Source organism: Galendromus occidentalis, unplaced genomic scaffold, assembly GCF_000255335.2.
Source record: "Galendromus occidentalis unplaced genomic scaffold, Mocc_1.1 scf7180000075388, whole genome shotgun sequence".
Classification (NCBI taxonomy): Eukaryota; Metazoa; Arthropoda; class Arachnida; order Mesostigmata; family Phytoseiidae; genus Galendromus; species Galendromus occidentalis.
Window position 1 is genome coordinate 711,539 of NW_003803378.1, and position 12,407 is coordinate 723,945.

Here is a 12,407-nt window from a genome sequence, read left to right on the forward strand (position 1 = left end):
TCACATCTAATTCCGAGTATGAGAATTTCGATAGCACCGCTGCGTCTGAAACTAATGGAGATCTAGTTGAGCCTTATGGACCCTCTCTGTACAAACGCGTATGGTGGCGCGATCTGTTGGAAAGTCTGCCGTTAGATAAATAAGCAGCCACTCTATGAAAGATCATGATCCTGTCAGGGAGATCGGACGCTCGTTGGTGAGCGGCCAACGAGCTCACTGACGAACTGGAAATGCCTGAGGCGAGAGTCCCGAGTCCGAATGGCACGCTCGGAAATCCTGTACAACATTTGGCCTCCTGACCGGCCAGGTCCGACCACCGGTCGGATTCCCTTCGTCGATCTTCTTGTCGGCTCAAGCGACCGTACACTGGAACATGTCGGAAGAGTCCCTCTGACTTGAAGACGTGCGCCTCGCTCCAATCTGCCGCGAGCAGAAGCCAAGTATGGCCTCTCTGTGCTCAATAGACAAGGAATAAAGTTCGTCGTTATACCATATGTTCTTCAATACATCGGTTATATCGGCGATCGAATGCGGTTGGTTGTCTCCCTAATTGTGATTCAATCGAGGCGGAAATGTGAGGGTGGGCAGGCAAGGGTCAAGGGACTCCATTGGACTGTAATTCGAGAAAAAAACAATCATCAATACTCGCTTCCGAAGGACTCGGACGACGGACGGAGCTCTCGGGAGAGGAACGAGGTATCGAATCTGCACCTCCGTAGCGGGGGCTTTCTGGAAGAAATTCGGGAGAACTCCTCGTCGTTCCGCGAATCCACGGCCCTTGAAAACTTTCCTGTCTCCGGAGGCGACTTTCAAGTCTCATTGTTTGTTCATTTATATTTAGTACGACGTGCGAGAGAGCGCTCGACGCGGTGTCTGCGCTTTTAAGCCGGAGTTAGCCGTGTCATCGTCGGCCGCCGCGAAAGAGTAACCAGATACGCGGGGGTGATCCGATGTATTCACCGAGGAATATGTCACCCAGTATTCTACGTAATACCCGCGAAAGTGACTCTACATAAATCTGCCACCGAAAGAGTTGACACCTCGGGGGAGCCTGCTGCGAGTCTAACGATCGGTCATAAAACTTTCCAGCTTTATGAACTGTTAAGTTCGAAGGGGGGAAGCCATCACGATCTGGACGTGGCTCGACGTCACAGCGATACAGACGCCGCGAAAAGCTCTCTCGATTCTAGGAGGAACGAACCGAGAGCTCAGAGGAAGTCACCGGAACTAACGAAAGTCTAGCGAGGCCAATCCCGTGACTCTCGATACTAGATAAATCCTTCATTCCTTATTTTGGATTTGGGATACTCGCGAATCGAAAACTCGACCTGCGACCTCGAACCGAGAAATAGGGCCACGGATCCGAAGCAGGTCACCTAATGAGCGGGATATGCGATGAATATATCTGACGACGTTCTGTTGACATTGGTGTGACTCTCAGGAAGGATATAGCTGTCTCATAAATTCTCTATTTTTGCAGCGCGAGATCCCGAGGAGGCATGCGGCGAATCGAACGTCTCCGAGATCGTTGTAGTTTTTGTTCTGCGTAGTATCGGTCGGGCTGTGACAAGCTAATCGCTCGGCATCCCGAGGACTTTCTGAGCTCGGAGCCCTTCTTCGTTCGGTGATCAAGGCCCTGGCCTCGCGTATTTTGACGTCTCTAGCGGGCGCAATCCAGTATTTCCGCTGAGCTAAAGATATACCTCTCACTGCTTGGATTCTAGGAGGTCCGCGTCACTGTTCTCGTGGCGCTCCATCTTCGATCGGACAATAGGCAGATGTGCAGAAGTGTCCGGCAATAGGGTGAGATGCTTCACTTCTCCGTAGACGAAGATTTTGTTTGCGCACAGTCGCCTAAGTCTAATTTATGGCGCGGAGTGACCTTAAGTACAATGACCATAGCCTGCTTTGCTAGGATGAGACAAATGCAGAGATCCACACTGTCTCTCAGTTTTTAGATGAGATCGTCCAGACGGAAAAGCTGTACGTGAATGTCATATTAGTTCCCACCGTGTACCACGAGTTTCTGCTTTCATTTGTACGATCGCGAACGGAGGGAGAGAGAGAAATGCGAAGAGAGATAAGTGTTTTTCTCAGCACGAGTTCGCTATCGATTACGCTTGGTCAAATACTTGCCCAGATCGAATCAAGGCCGTTCGGCTCTCTTCGACCCCGGGATCCACAGTGAAACAGCGGAAGCTAGCCTCGGGCAGCCGCAGTTCGAGGCGTATGATCTTGTCTCCCAGAAGTTTCAACTGCAATGATAAATTGTATTGTTAAAATACTGATGATGACCGGATCCCAACGTCAACGAACGAGTATCACACGAGTCAGGCTTTCAGGGAAATCTCTCGGGAGAGAGAAGAGCAGAATACTGGATGATGGTTTGTCTGGAAGATCAGGAGGCTCGCCCATGCTCTGCGTTTTTTAAGGCTGCTCAGAGTCGCGAGAAGCGGGTAAAAAATGGAAAAGGAACGATTCGCGTCCGGCCACTCAGCCCCCTTTGGTGGGAGTTGAGAATCTCCCCGTATTTCCATTCTAATGTCTTCGATTCCGATCCTGGACGAGAGAATGCTCCACTAGACGAGGGTGCGCGGTTGGGTCCTGTCGGGAACATAAAACCAGAAAATCTCTGCGGCAACGAGGAACGAAATGCTTGTCACGGGGAAATGCTTGTTACGCGAGAGAAAGTCACTCCACGGGAAGAAATCTTTGAATTGGGAGCAGCTTCTCGAAAGAGTGAGTGGATTGCGATTACCAATCGGGAGCGCGGTATCGACAATCGTTAGGTTCCCTAGATCAGAAGAGAAGCAACCCAATACATAAACACCAATCCGAGTCTTCACGAGCGTGCGGGGGCCGTCCCGGGAACGCAAGGATTTGAATCCCACATGGAAGCCCCGGATCGGCGCATCGGGTTGTTTTTGTCCCATCACAGCATATCATCCGGTTGCTGTCATCAGATTTCTCAAGCCATATCAGCAGCGGGAGAACTCGGTAGCTCCTGCGTCATGCACGCGATCCCTAATCGGAACGTGATTATTTGGGTGAGAGAGACTTTTTCCATGGAGACTTCCTGGAACAACTCAAAGGAGAAGTCGAGGCTCGTCTCGCCTCCGCCCCCTGGGAAGTTTCCTTGACTGGCTGGTGTTACATTTAAATGAATTTCCGCCCGAAAACACGATCATTGATTCGCTCTGAACCAGATCCGAACCCCGGTGAGTACCCCCGATTCTCTCCCGATGGGAGGAGCTCGCGATCTGCTTAAAAGCTTCGATCACCGGTGCTAGGTCGTTCACAGCCGACAGTGGTTCCTCTCTCTCGGATAACAGCTTTTCTCATCGCGGGACTCCTCCATATCAAGGTGAGCACCATCCCGTTGCCTTATCGCTGAAGCCTTTCGAGCCGGTCAGGTTTTCGTCCTCCCTCGTCGCTGGGAATTTGTTCCATCTCTTGAGGGTCGTGGAAGTCGAGATTCGAAGACCTCCTGCGTGAAAAAGACGAGACCATCCCCTAATGAGAGTTATGGGCTCACACCCAGGAAGGGCAAGCGATTGACAGGGAACTCTCACACCCATCCGATGGCTCATCGATCGATCCCATTGCAGATGCTGTTCGACTCCGCGCCGTATACTTGTTCCGACGAGGACAGTTCATCCGACTGCTCCCGTAAACGGGTCTTGTCGCCGGGGACGGGGGAACCCGTTGCCCCTTGTCGCGTAAAACGTACCCGACGTCTACGAGCGAACGATCGAGAGCGCAACCGAATGCACAACCTCAACGATGCTCTCGACCGACTGCGAACGGTTCTGCCCGCGTCGAACGACGATTGCAAGCTGACCAAGATTGAAACTTTACGTTTCGCCCACAACTACATCTATGCGCTCAGCGAAACGCTGAAGATGCTCGATGGCAAATATGAACGTTTCAATCCGGTTCTAGCTGCGGTCGCGTTACAAGGAAGCCAGACGAAGACCTGCGATGCGACGCTCAAAGCCACGATACGGAAGGAAATCGAGGATTCGAAGTCCCTGTCGCCGAGTCTCCTGTCGACGCCCGAGTATTCGACCACGTCCAGTCCGCCCTCGTACGATCAGATCTATTCGTGTTGACGAATTGTCGGCTCTCAGCCCGTTAGCGGTCTGTGTAGCATCGTTTCAGTCAACGACAAATGACGGAGCCCAGCGGTGTGTTTTGGAGTTGGCCGCTTTTGAAATCAAATGGTGTATCCTTTACCTTCTCCATGCTAGACATTCCGAGATGCCGAAAATGTCACGATGAACGCTAAAGAGCCCAGTGATGATATCTAGTGCAGATGTAAATAATATATGCGAACTTTATCATTCCTATCGTGTCGTTCCACGACGTATTTCCATATAGGTTGGCAAAGCGGTAGTTATCAATGACTCTTCAGAAAAATGATATCGCAAGAGATAATTAGTGCAAATCGAATAAATAATTGATCTCGTCGTTTCACATCGAGATGGGAGCGACTAGATCAGCAGTCAAACGAAACCTTCCGAGATCCTTCATATATTTGCCCGAATCGCAGTCATTTCCCAGAGAAACCCTCCGACACTCCATCGATGATGATTATTTTCTTAAGGAATAGAATGGCGTTGCGAGAGACAGCCAAGAAGGCGCGGAGAAGCGATAGAGAAGACGCATTTGAAGACTTTGCCTTCAGTTGGAGTCGCGAATGTCGGTCCTGGGCTCTTGAACTCCACCGGTGAGAGCCATATTCGTCGAGGAAGGTCAAATTTATGGGACTGCCTGTGAAATTCGCCTCGCTCAAGTCTGCGAACCACCGACGGATTATTGCCGGGGAAGATCCGCGATGATGAGTCGCCTGGTCGATATTTGAAATCCCTCGACGACGATCGCGGCATCGTCCAAACTTGGCAGGAAGTAGTGCTTGCACTGTTGTTCGGTACCGGTACTGTTGTTGTCAGACAGCGACACCTCCCCCACATTTGTCTCTTCGGCTGTCTCATATTTCACCCGTTGTCTACAAGTTCAATTGAGTGTGACGATTGCTGCCAGCTGCGGCAGCCGCGCCCAGCTGAACGGGTGGAGGAACCGAAACCTCGGTCAGACTCGCAGCGGCGGCCGAAGTTTCGAGCCAGGATCGCCTGAGGAATCACCATACCTTCCAACGCATCCGTTCTCCTCTTTACCCTGGTTTCTTCGGCATTGAATACCGCCGAAATTGCAGAGGATCCTAATTTGCGCTCGGTTATCCCCTAGAAAACCCTGAGGTCGTTGATTATCTCGGTTCAGTTTGCGTCGACATCGTCGCTCGGTTAAAGAGGCATCGAGTCCTTCTAATTGGTCGTCACTCCTGGGTCTGACAGGCACACGTGAGCCTCAACTCTGGATCCGAATCGGGCATTGACCAGAGACTCTCGCTCGGAGGAATCCCCACCAAATTGGAACTTCCCAAATTACGCGAGATGTATCGATCGCAATTTCACGCTGAGCTCACGGCTCAGAAGGCAATTTTCGAGCCACTGATTGTTTGCAGGAGGGACTGGAGGAACGTAAGGTCGGCTAGAGGGACACATGGCTGCGAAAGGCCCTGCTTCCGGAGTCGGACCACCTGTTGCTGCTCTCCTCCGAGTTCAGAGAGATCGCGGAGCCAGCTAATACAGATATCGATCCGCGAATATCAACGCAGGTTCAATTGGAATTGCCGAATGGACATACAGAGTACGAAATCCGTGAGTCGACGACCTTTTGTTGACGCGACCCCTAGTTGACCAGGTCGTTAGATGCACACCTTCATGCTTTGATGCTTTCGTGGCATATGCTGAACCGGATGGCGTACGGCTTCTCGTTTTTTTCGTTTTCTGCTTCCTTCGCTATGTTTTCATTTCAGAACGATCGAAAAAAAATTGAAAAAGCATATCGTTGAACCTGCGAGTCGAGTTAGGTGTCTCGGGCGGTATATCGACTGTCTGGACGCCTTCCTCTGTTTACATAGCAACTCATCAGCGTTGGGAGCTTTGGGCGTGACCGTCTCGAACGATTCGAACACAATTTTACAACTGGAATCGATTGTAAACTTGTCTCCAGATCAACAGATCTTGAGGGGAATTGCATGAGCTAGCAACCGATCCTCATGGCAATGGAACCGCTTCGCAACAAAAGCTTCGACAGTCAAAAGCCTCTGGTAGGGAACCCCTTCGCATCATATTCAACGTTAGAATCGGGGCGAGAACGGCTATGGGGAGATTCCCCGGTATTCCTCGTTCGATGTTGTCACCAACATCTTCGGGGTCTCCGTCCGGAAGCTCTCGCCACGGAAAATTTTATGTTCAGGTCCGACCTGGGAATCACATCGCGCCGCCCTCAGCCTACATCTACGGGGGACAGTCCAGCGTCTCCCAGGGTCGATCCGACGACGTTTGTTCGCTCTTGGATGAGCGTTCAATACCTACAAGTCAACGACAACCGTTGGCCCGATCGTAGAGGCGAAGCCCGGAGCAGCATCGTCGTCGAAAGTTCAAGCGCACACTCATCAACTTATAGACGAGACTTCAGTGACTGGCTAGATGAATGAACGGACAGTCGCTAGCTCGCTCGCTCACTCATTCGCCGGATAGCTGGTAGTAGGTATTTGAAGATGCACGAATGAATGAGGGCAGATGCTGCCGCCGCCGGCATCGAGTTGTAGCTGTCAAATTGAAGCCAAAGATGCTCTACGCCCTTCCTGGATGGCCTTCCGTTCGATGGGTGTGCATACAAGCGGCTTCACTGCGACCGTCTAAGCTCCGCGATTAAGTCCGAGAGGATCTGCGTCGAGGCCGAGCAGGCCGATTCTCACGGAACCTCGACGTCAATCCGATCGATGGGGTCCCCCACGACGCTGATGAGACAATTATCTACTCGCTGCGTGAATGTCAATCATTGACGTTGAATGATGAACTGGTTTCCTACCGGTTACCGCTGAGATGAAGAGGAACCAGCGCTTTGGGCGGCTAACCAGGCTCAGGTTTTGACCTTGTCGTTCGAGACATCTCCGAGGGGATTCGTAGCCTCGGGCGTCAGTGTTGATTAAAAACTCGGTATCTCCGCAATGTTTTTCTTCTGGGGGGAAAAAACTCCTACGGATCCGAGAGCTGATATCGGCTCGGGATAAATGCAAAAAATCCGAATCCAGCGGCATAACGTATAGCCAGAGAGCTTCGTATGTCAACTTCGAGTTGACATTGTTCTCTGAAGTCCCGCGACAGGGAACTACAGAACTCTTCTCGGAAAACGGCTGAACTTGACTGAAGTGTGGTGTCTATGTCTCCCGTGCTCAGCGAGAGACAGATCAAGCCTTTCGGCTGTGAGTTTGATCAATGTTTACTTTCGGACCACCCATCCCAAACAGGAGGTGGAACTTCCGAGAACTCGCGCCTACTCTTTCAGTCAGTTGATTCAGTCAGTAGTTCGACTAGCGAGCGAGCGAACGAGCAACCAACCGTCTGCTCGTCTTCTTCTAGTCGTTAACCGCCGAGAAGCTACGACAACTACCTATCGTAGTATTTGGCGAGTCGTCCAAGAAGCGTCCGTCGACCAACAATCTGCCACATAATTGAGCCCGGTCGACGCGATCGCTCGCCCCAATCAATTTGTCCATCATTCTATCGCCTTTACGAGACGAGTTGCTGCCACCTCATTCTTCTTCAGGAGGAGGTCGGCTCGGAAGAAGATCGGTTCCTATGTGAATAAATTCGAAAATAAAAATTAGCGGGAGTTTCGGAAAATTTTGACGCCATTGGGAGCATGCGGAATCTGAGAATGCCATCGGAATGAGCAGCGAGAGAGACGGAGGCTGGTCGTCGAGTGATTTCTCGAAAGCCTCGAACAAAAACTCGGCATCGCAAATCACGGCCCGACTGCCCCTGACTGAGAGCCGAAGCGGCCATAATTTCAAATTACGCGCTCGATTGGCGCTTTCAGAGGCGCGGCGCCTCTCGAAATGGCGAAGATGTATCGCTACACCGTGTGTTGACACCTCGTGTCAAATCAACAATCTCGCAATCGAGTCTGGGAGCAAGATTTGCAAGCATCACTGCGCTTCAATGAACCGTCCGAAGAAGTCTCTCTCGGCATTGTCGTCAACGACCCGGCGATGGAGCGGCGGCGGCAGGCCGGCCAGCCTGCGACTCATTTGGCGTCGACTACAAACCGCATATGCGGTGCATGAGCGAACAGTGTACCTATTCATGAGCCATCCGGTGCGCTGCTCAACTCGCTAACACCTCATAGAGTCGAGAAGAATGCCCTCGACGATCTCTCAGAAACGTTTTTGGTGCGGAAGGCCGCCGCTACGGACGGTGCTCGGTCACTTCGTTCTCGCCTCCAGCTCCTTCATAGTGAAAGAACCGCGTGCCGATCTCTCAATGACAATTTCACGCCAATTTTCACATCTAACAACACTGGCGCCAGACAGCTCCGTAACCACATCTAGGATAGAGCCGCAGCGCTGAAGAATGGGGATCTCAGGATCTTCACCGAGTCGTTTGACCGCTGCCGCGAGGGAACATAATTATTTTCTCTCAGGGAACAAAAGGCAGAATGACGGAAGCTCGCGCAGGGAAGCGGAAAAGATAAACAGGGAGCACTCCATTCGAGAATCTCCGGATTCCCACGGATTGATACAATGTACGACTGAGACATTCGATGGATTGACGTACGAGGGGTGAATTAATCGATCGACTGAGAGCCCCGATAAAAGCCCGGGCTCGATCCTTGATGCCTCGGGATCGACGATCGCCTCGATTTCAGTTGAGGCTTCGTGAAAGAAAAAAATACCCAGATATGAGAACTGCTGAGCAGAGCAGGCGGGCTCCGAAAGCAGAGCCCCAAAAAAATTCAGGTGACCAACTGACTCACTCACTCACTCAATGCCGGCATGAATCCGAGAACGCTTTCGACTACAGCTATGTAGTGGGTTCCAATCAATTGAGGCTTCCTTTGGTTCGTAGCGCGAACTGAGAAATGCTGTCGAGTGGCAACCCCCGGTTCCCATTCAGATCGGTCAGGCTACGGCTCTATTCGTTCAGCGATGCTCCAGATATGTGATGAGCCGATGGAGCAAATGCAGAAGACGTCCGCGTCAGGGTACCCTAGGGCTCTCATGGCCCATCGGCATCGAATAGCTCTCCCTTGTGAGCTTTTGCGATGCGTCAAACTCCAGAACATGAGGTCAATTTCGAGCCGGGCCCTCATTGTTGCCTGTTCTCATGGCCAAGCAGCGGTTGCGACACAGTCTCGAGGAACGGAGCTACAATGTTTGCAGAGAATCTTGACTCAGCGAGCGAGTGAGTGAGAGAGCCCACTGTGAAGCGAGTTCGAAGTGGATTTCTAACGGCCTTGGTTGCGTCCGGTGCTCAGCTAATTTTCAGGGAGTTTTCAGATCGGAAGTACTTTGTGGTCAAATCGGCCGAACACAATTCAAAGTGGCGACATCGCTCCGGTTTGTTCTTCAATGACATCCGGTCATCACGATCCGCACTAGCGGTAGACGAGGCCCGAGCGACTTCGACCCCCCGAATTAGCTAATCGTCGAGACCACTGCGTCCGTCATCGAATCGACCTTGACGCTGGCGTTGACTTCCTCTCGAGCGCTTCCTTGGTCCTCGGATCGGAGGGTCCAGCACCGCGAGAACTGTTCTCTTCGGAGATCGTCGGTAGATCGATCCAATTGGTGTTCGCAGTCCAGAGCGCGTCGTATGTTGGTTTGGGAGAAAAATTGGCCGAGAGCGAACTTCAAATTTTCAAATTCAAACTTTCGATTCGATCAAGGCCCGAAAGCAGAACGAGGACTGGAAATCCCGGATTTTCTAGAAAGTCGAGAGTGTCGTGGAGGTTTGTCGAATCGAGACGAACATCTATGTAAGACCTCGAGCATGTTAAAATCCCGAGACTCTCTGCATGGTCTCGAATTAACGGAAGGACCGGAGGCCGCTCGTCTATCCATCAGGCTGAGATTTCGGTAGACCGATTCAAGTCTAGATCCGTCAAATAAAGGGTTACTTCATTTTTTTTGTAGGGAAGTAGAGCCCGTGCTGTTCTGGTGCCGAATTCCTCGACACAATGCGGATCTCACCCCGAATCGTCGCCCCTGCCTGATGGTAGAGTTGACTCAAGGTCATTGAATTGTTGATTGACTACTTAGCCGTCATTTACAGGATGGCACTTCAAGACTTTTTTGCTTCAGAGAAAATGGCCGAGTCCCGCTCATTTTTCGAGCCGCTAGATCTGGCACGTTTCCAGCTCTCGCTTCCATACGATCTGTTCTATCTGCGGGTCGCGCATGCCGAGTGCTCCTTGAGTGGATTTCAATTACAATCAAGAATTCGAATTCTCGCTCCTGCGAATTCGCGGTAGCTATGAGGAAATAACGGGGAAAGTTTCCTACGAAACTCTGAGCACCGCGTCAGGGTCTTTCATCTCATTCTCAACGCAGGCAAGTACAAGTGGCGCTCGAGCGGATGCTTTGAAAAAGTCGCACACTACTCTGCCGGGGTTGTTGAAGCTCCAACAGCAGAACACGCCGCGTCGAATCGCATTTACAGTACAGTGCAATCTCGGTGGTCTTGGTCTAGACGTGCCTGTCTGTCCTCGAGGATTCGTCACAGGATCATGAAAGGGAATTCGCGCCAGGGGCTTCATAAATGCCATTCGCGCCGATTATCCTTAGCGGTATATTCTACAGATAAGGCCTTCCCGAAAAACTTAAGAAACTTCTTCCGGAATGGCCCGGAGCTCATAACATGCGACTGTACGGAATTTCCCGAGAAACGCTCGCGTGAACTCAATTCGAAAAACAGGGTTTCCTCCGTCTTCATCCCGAGCTTCCCCGACGATCAGTCGCTAACAAGCTCACATTTTGTACGGAAAACTCGCCGTGTTTCGGATTTCCGTCGGAAGCTCCTCGGGAAGATACGGCATGTGTGGTCTCTCGAATCGATTAAGGTGATGGAGATCGGGTTTCCGACTCGACCACGAGCCGCTCCAGCTCCGAGACCACCGACGAGCGCTCTATTATCATCATGAATACACGGACACTTTGCCGGGGAGCATAAACGTCGTTTAGAGCCTACCGCAAGCTTTACACCTCTAAAGATGTACAACTCGACGACAACAGAAGCAATCGACCGGAGATTTGCCTTCGGCTATGACCGACGTGAGAGCGGTGATTTACAGCATCTCGGAGCGTCCCGGACGATGCTGGGGAACCCATCCCGGGTAGACGACCGGCCGCAGGGCTCGTATTCGGAGCGGAAGAAATTCGACCTCCTGATTCGCACCGAATCAGCTGTGGAAGAAAAAGCGAGAAACGAGCGAGAATCCGTTTCGGATTCGCAAACGGTAGAATCTGGCTCGCAAGCAGGGATAAATGCAGCAGTTCCAGCTTACAATGCCTCCATTATAGACGGATGAGGCGAACATTCACGCGAGGGAGATTAGCCCAGAGTCATGTTCAGTCGTACTCAGCCCTACACAGCGATTCTAGATGATGCTTCTATTCTCAATAAATAATCGAAGACTTTGTGTTGTGTGGTTTGTCATAGATCTCGCTCGGCGTCCGAATTTCGAGCTTGATCATCACCAGTGACAAGCACCTGAGCTCGATCGCCCGCCGCAGCGGCGGCAGTGGCATTGTGAGCACAAAACCGCATCAAAGCGCCGCCGAAAGCCGAATATATTCTTCGAGAATCGGAGCAGAGCCTCGGCCTCAGCCACTTGATCGGTACGGACCCTGAAGAATCAAGCTGACTTTCTCAATCCTCCGGTTCGAGAAAGTCCAAGCCAATAATGATTACGCCGGTAAACCATCATGAAATTATTCCTCCTCAATCTCTGTCTGAGACTCTGTAAGCATGAATGGGCGAGCACATTCCCATGGAAACGGGCTCGGTGGGGATGCGCGAATAGCTTACTATCCTTTTCTCGCCTCATGATTTTTTTTCCAAGAGATGGCCACTCTTCACGATTGAGTGCAGCCCAGGCGGAGGCTTCAATTAAGCCGAGACCTTTCTAAAGCAGAGGTGCGGCATCAGAGATGGGCAGACGCAAATTACGCCCGGAGCGGTCGCTTGAGAGTCTTTTTTCTCGCTGGTCTCCCGCGTGAAACGGTATTAAGGGACGTTGAATCGCTGTCATTAACTCGATCGGATGAATGAGACAGTGACCATGATTTTCCAATGTTTCAAATTGTGAGCAGCTCCGTGGGATTGCGTTCCGATTCCCAGTCAAGGTCGCGAAGTTTATTTTCAGATTCTTCGCGGCATTCCCCCCGTGAGAAGCCGCGGCGGGAAATTCCGAGCTTCCTCTATCTTAGAGGCACGGCAGGTTGGGCGCGGTCCGCGAAAGGAAGATGGTATTTCATCTTTCTCGTCATCGTGATC

At 51.5% G+C, this 12,407-nt stretch overlaps 1 protein-coding gene across 1 annotated transcript; it reads left to right on the forward strand.

Annotated features, from left to right (window-relative positions):
- The first annotated feature begins 3,767 nt into the window (after positions 1 to 3,767).
- On the forward strand, positions 3,768 to 4,112 carry LOC100899584 (neurogenin-1-like). The gene has a single exon (XM_003737015.1). It carries the CDS (start codon positions 3,768 to 3,770, stop codon positions 4,110 to 4,112), a length of 345 nt encoding a protein of 114 aa, XP_003737063.1.
- The last annotated feature ends 8,295 nt before the right edge of the window (positions 4,113 to 12,407 follow it).

What these genes read in the sequence shown, in the direction of transcription:
- LOC100899584 (XM_003737015.1), top strand. Translation starts at nt 3,768, where the DNA reads ATGCACAACCTCAACGATGCTCTCGACCGACTGCGAACGGTTCTGCCC.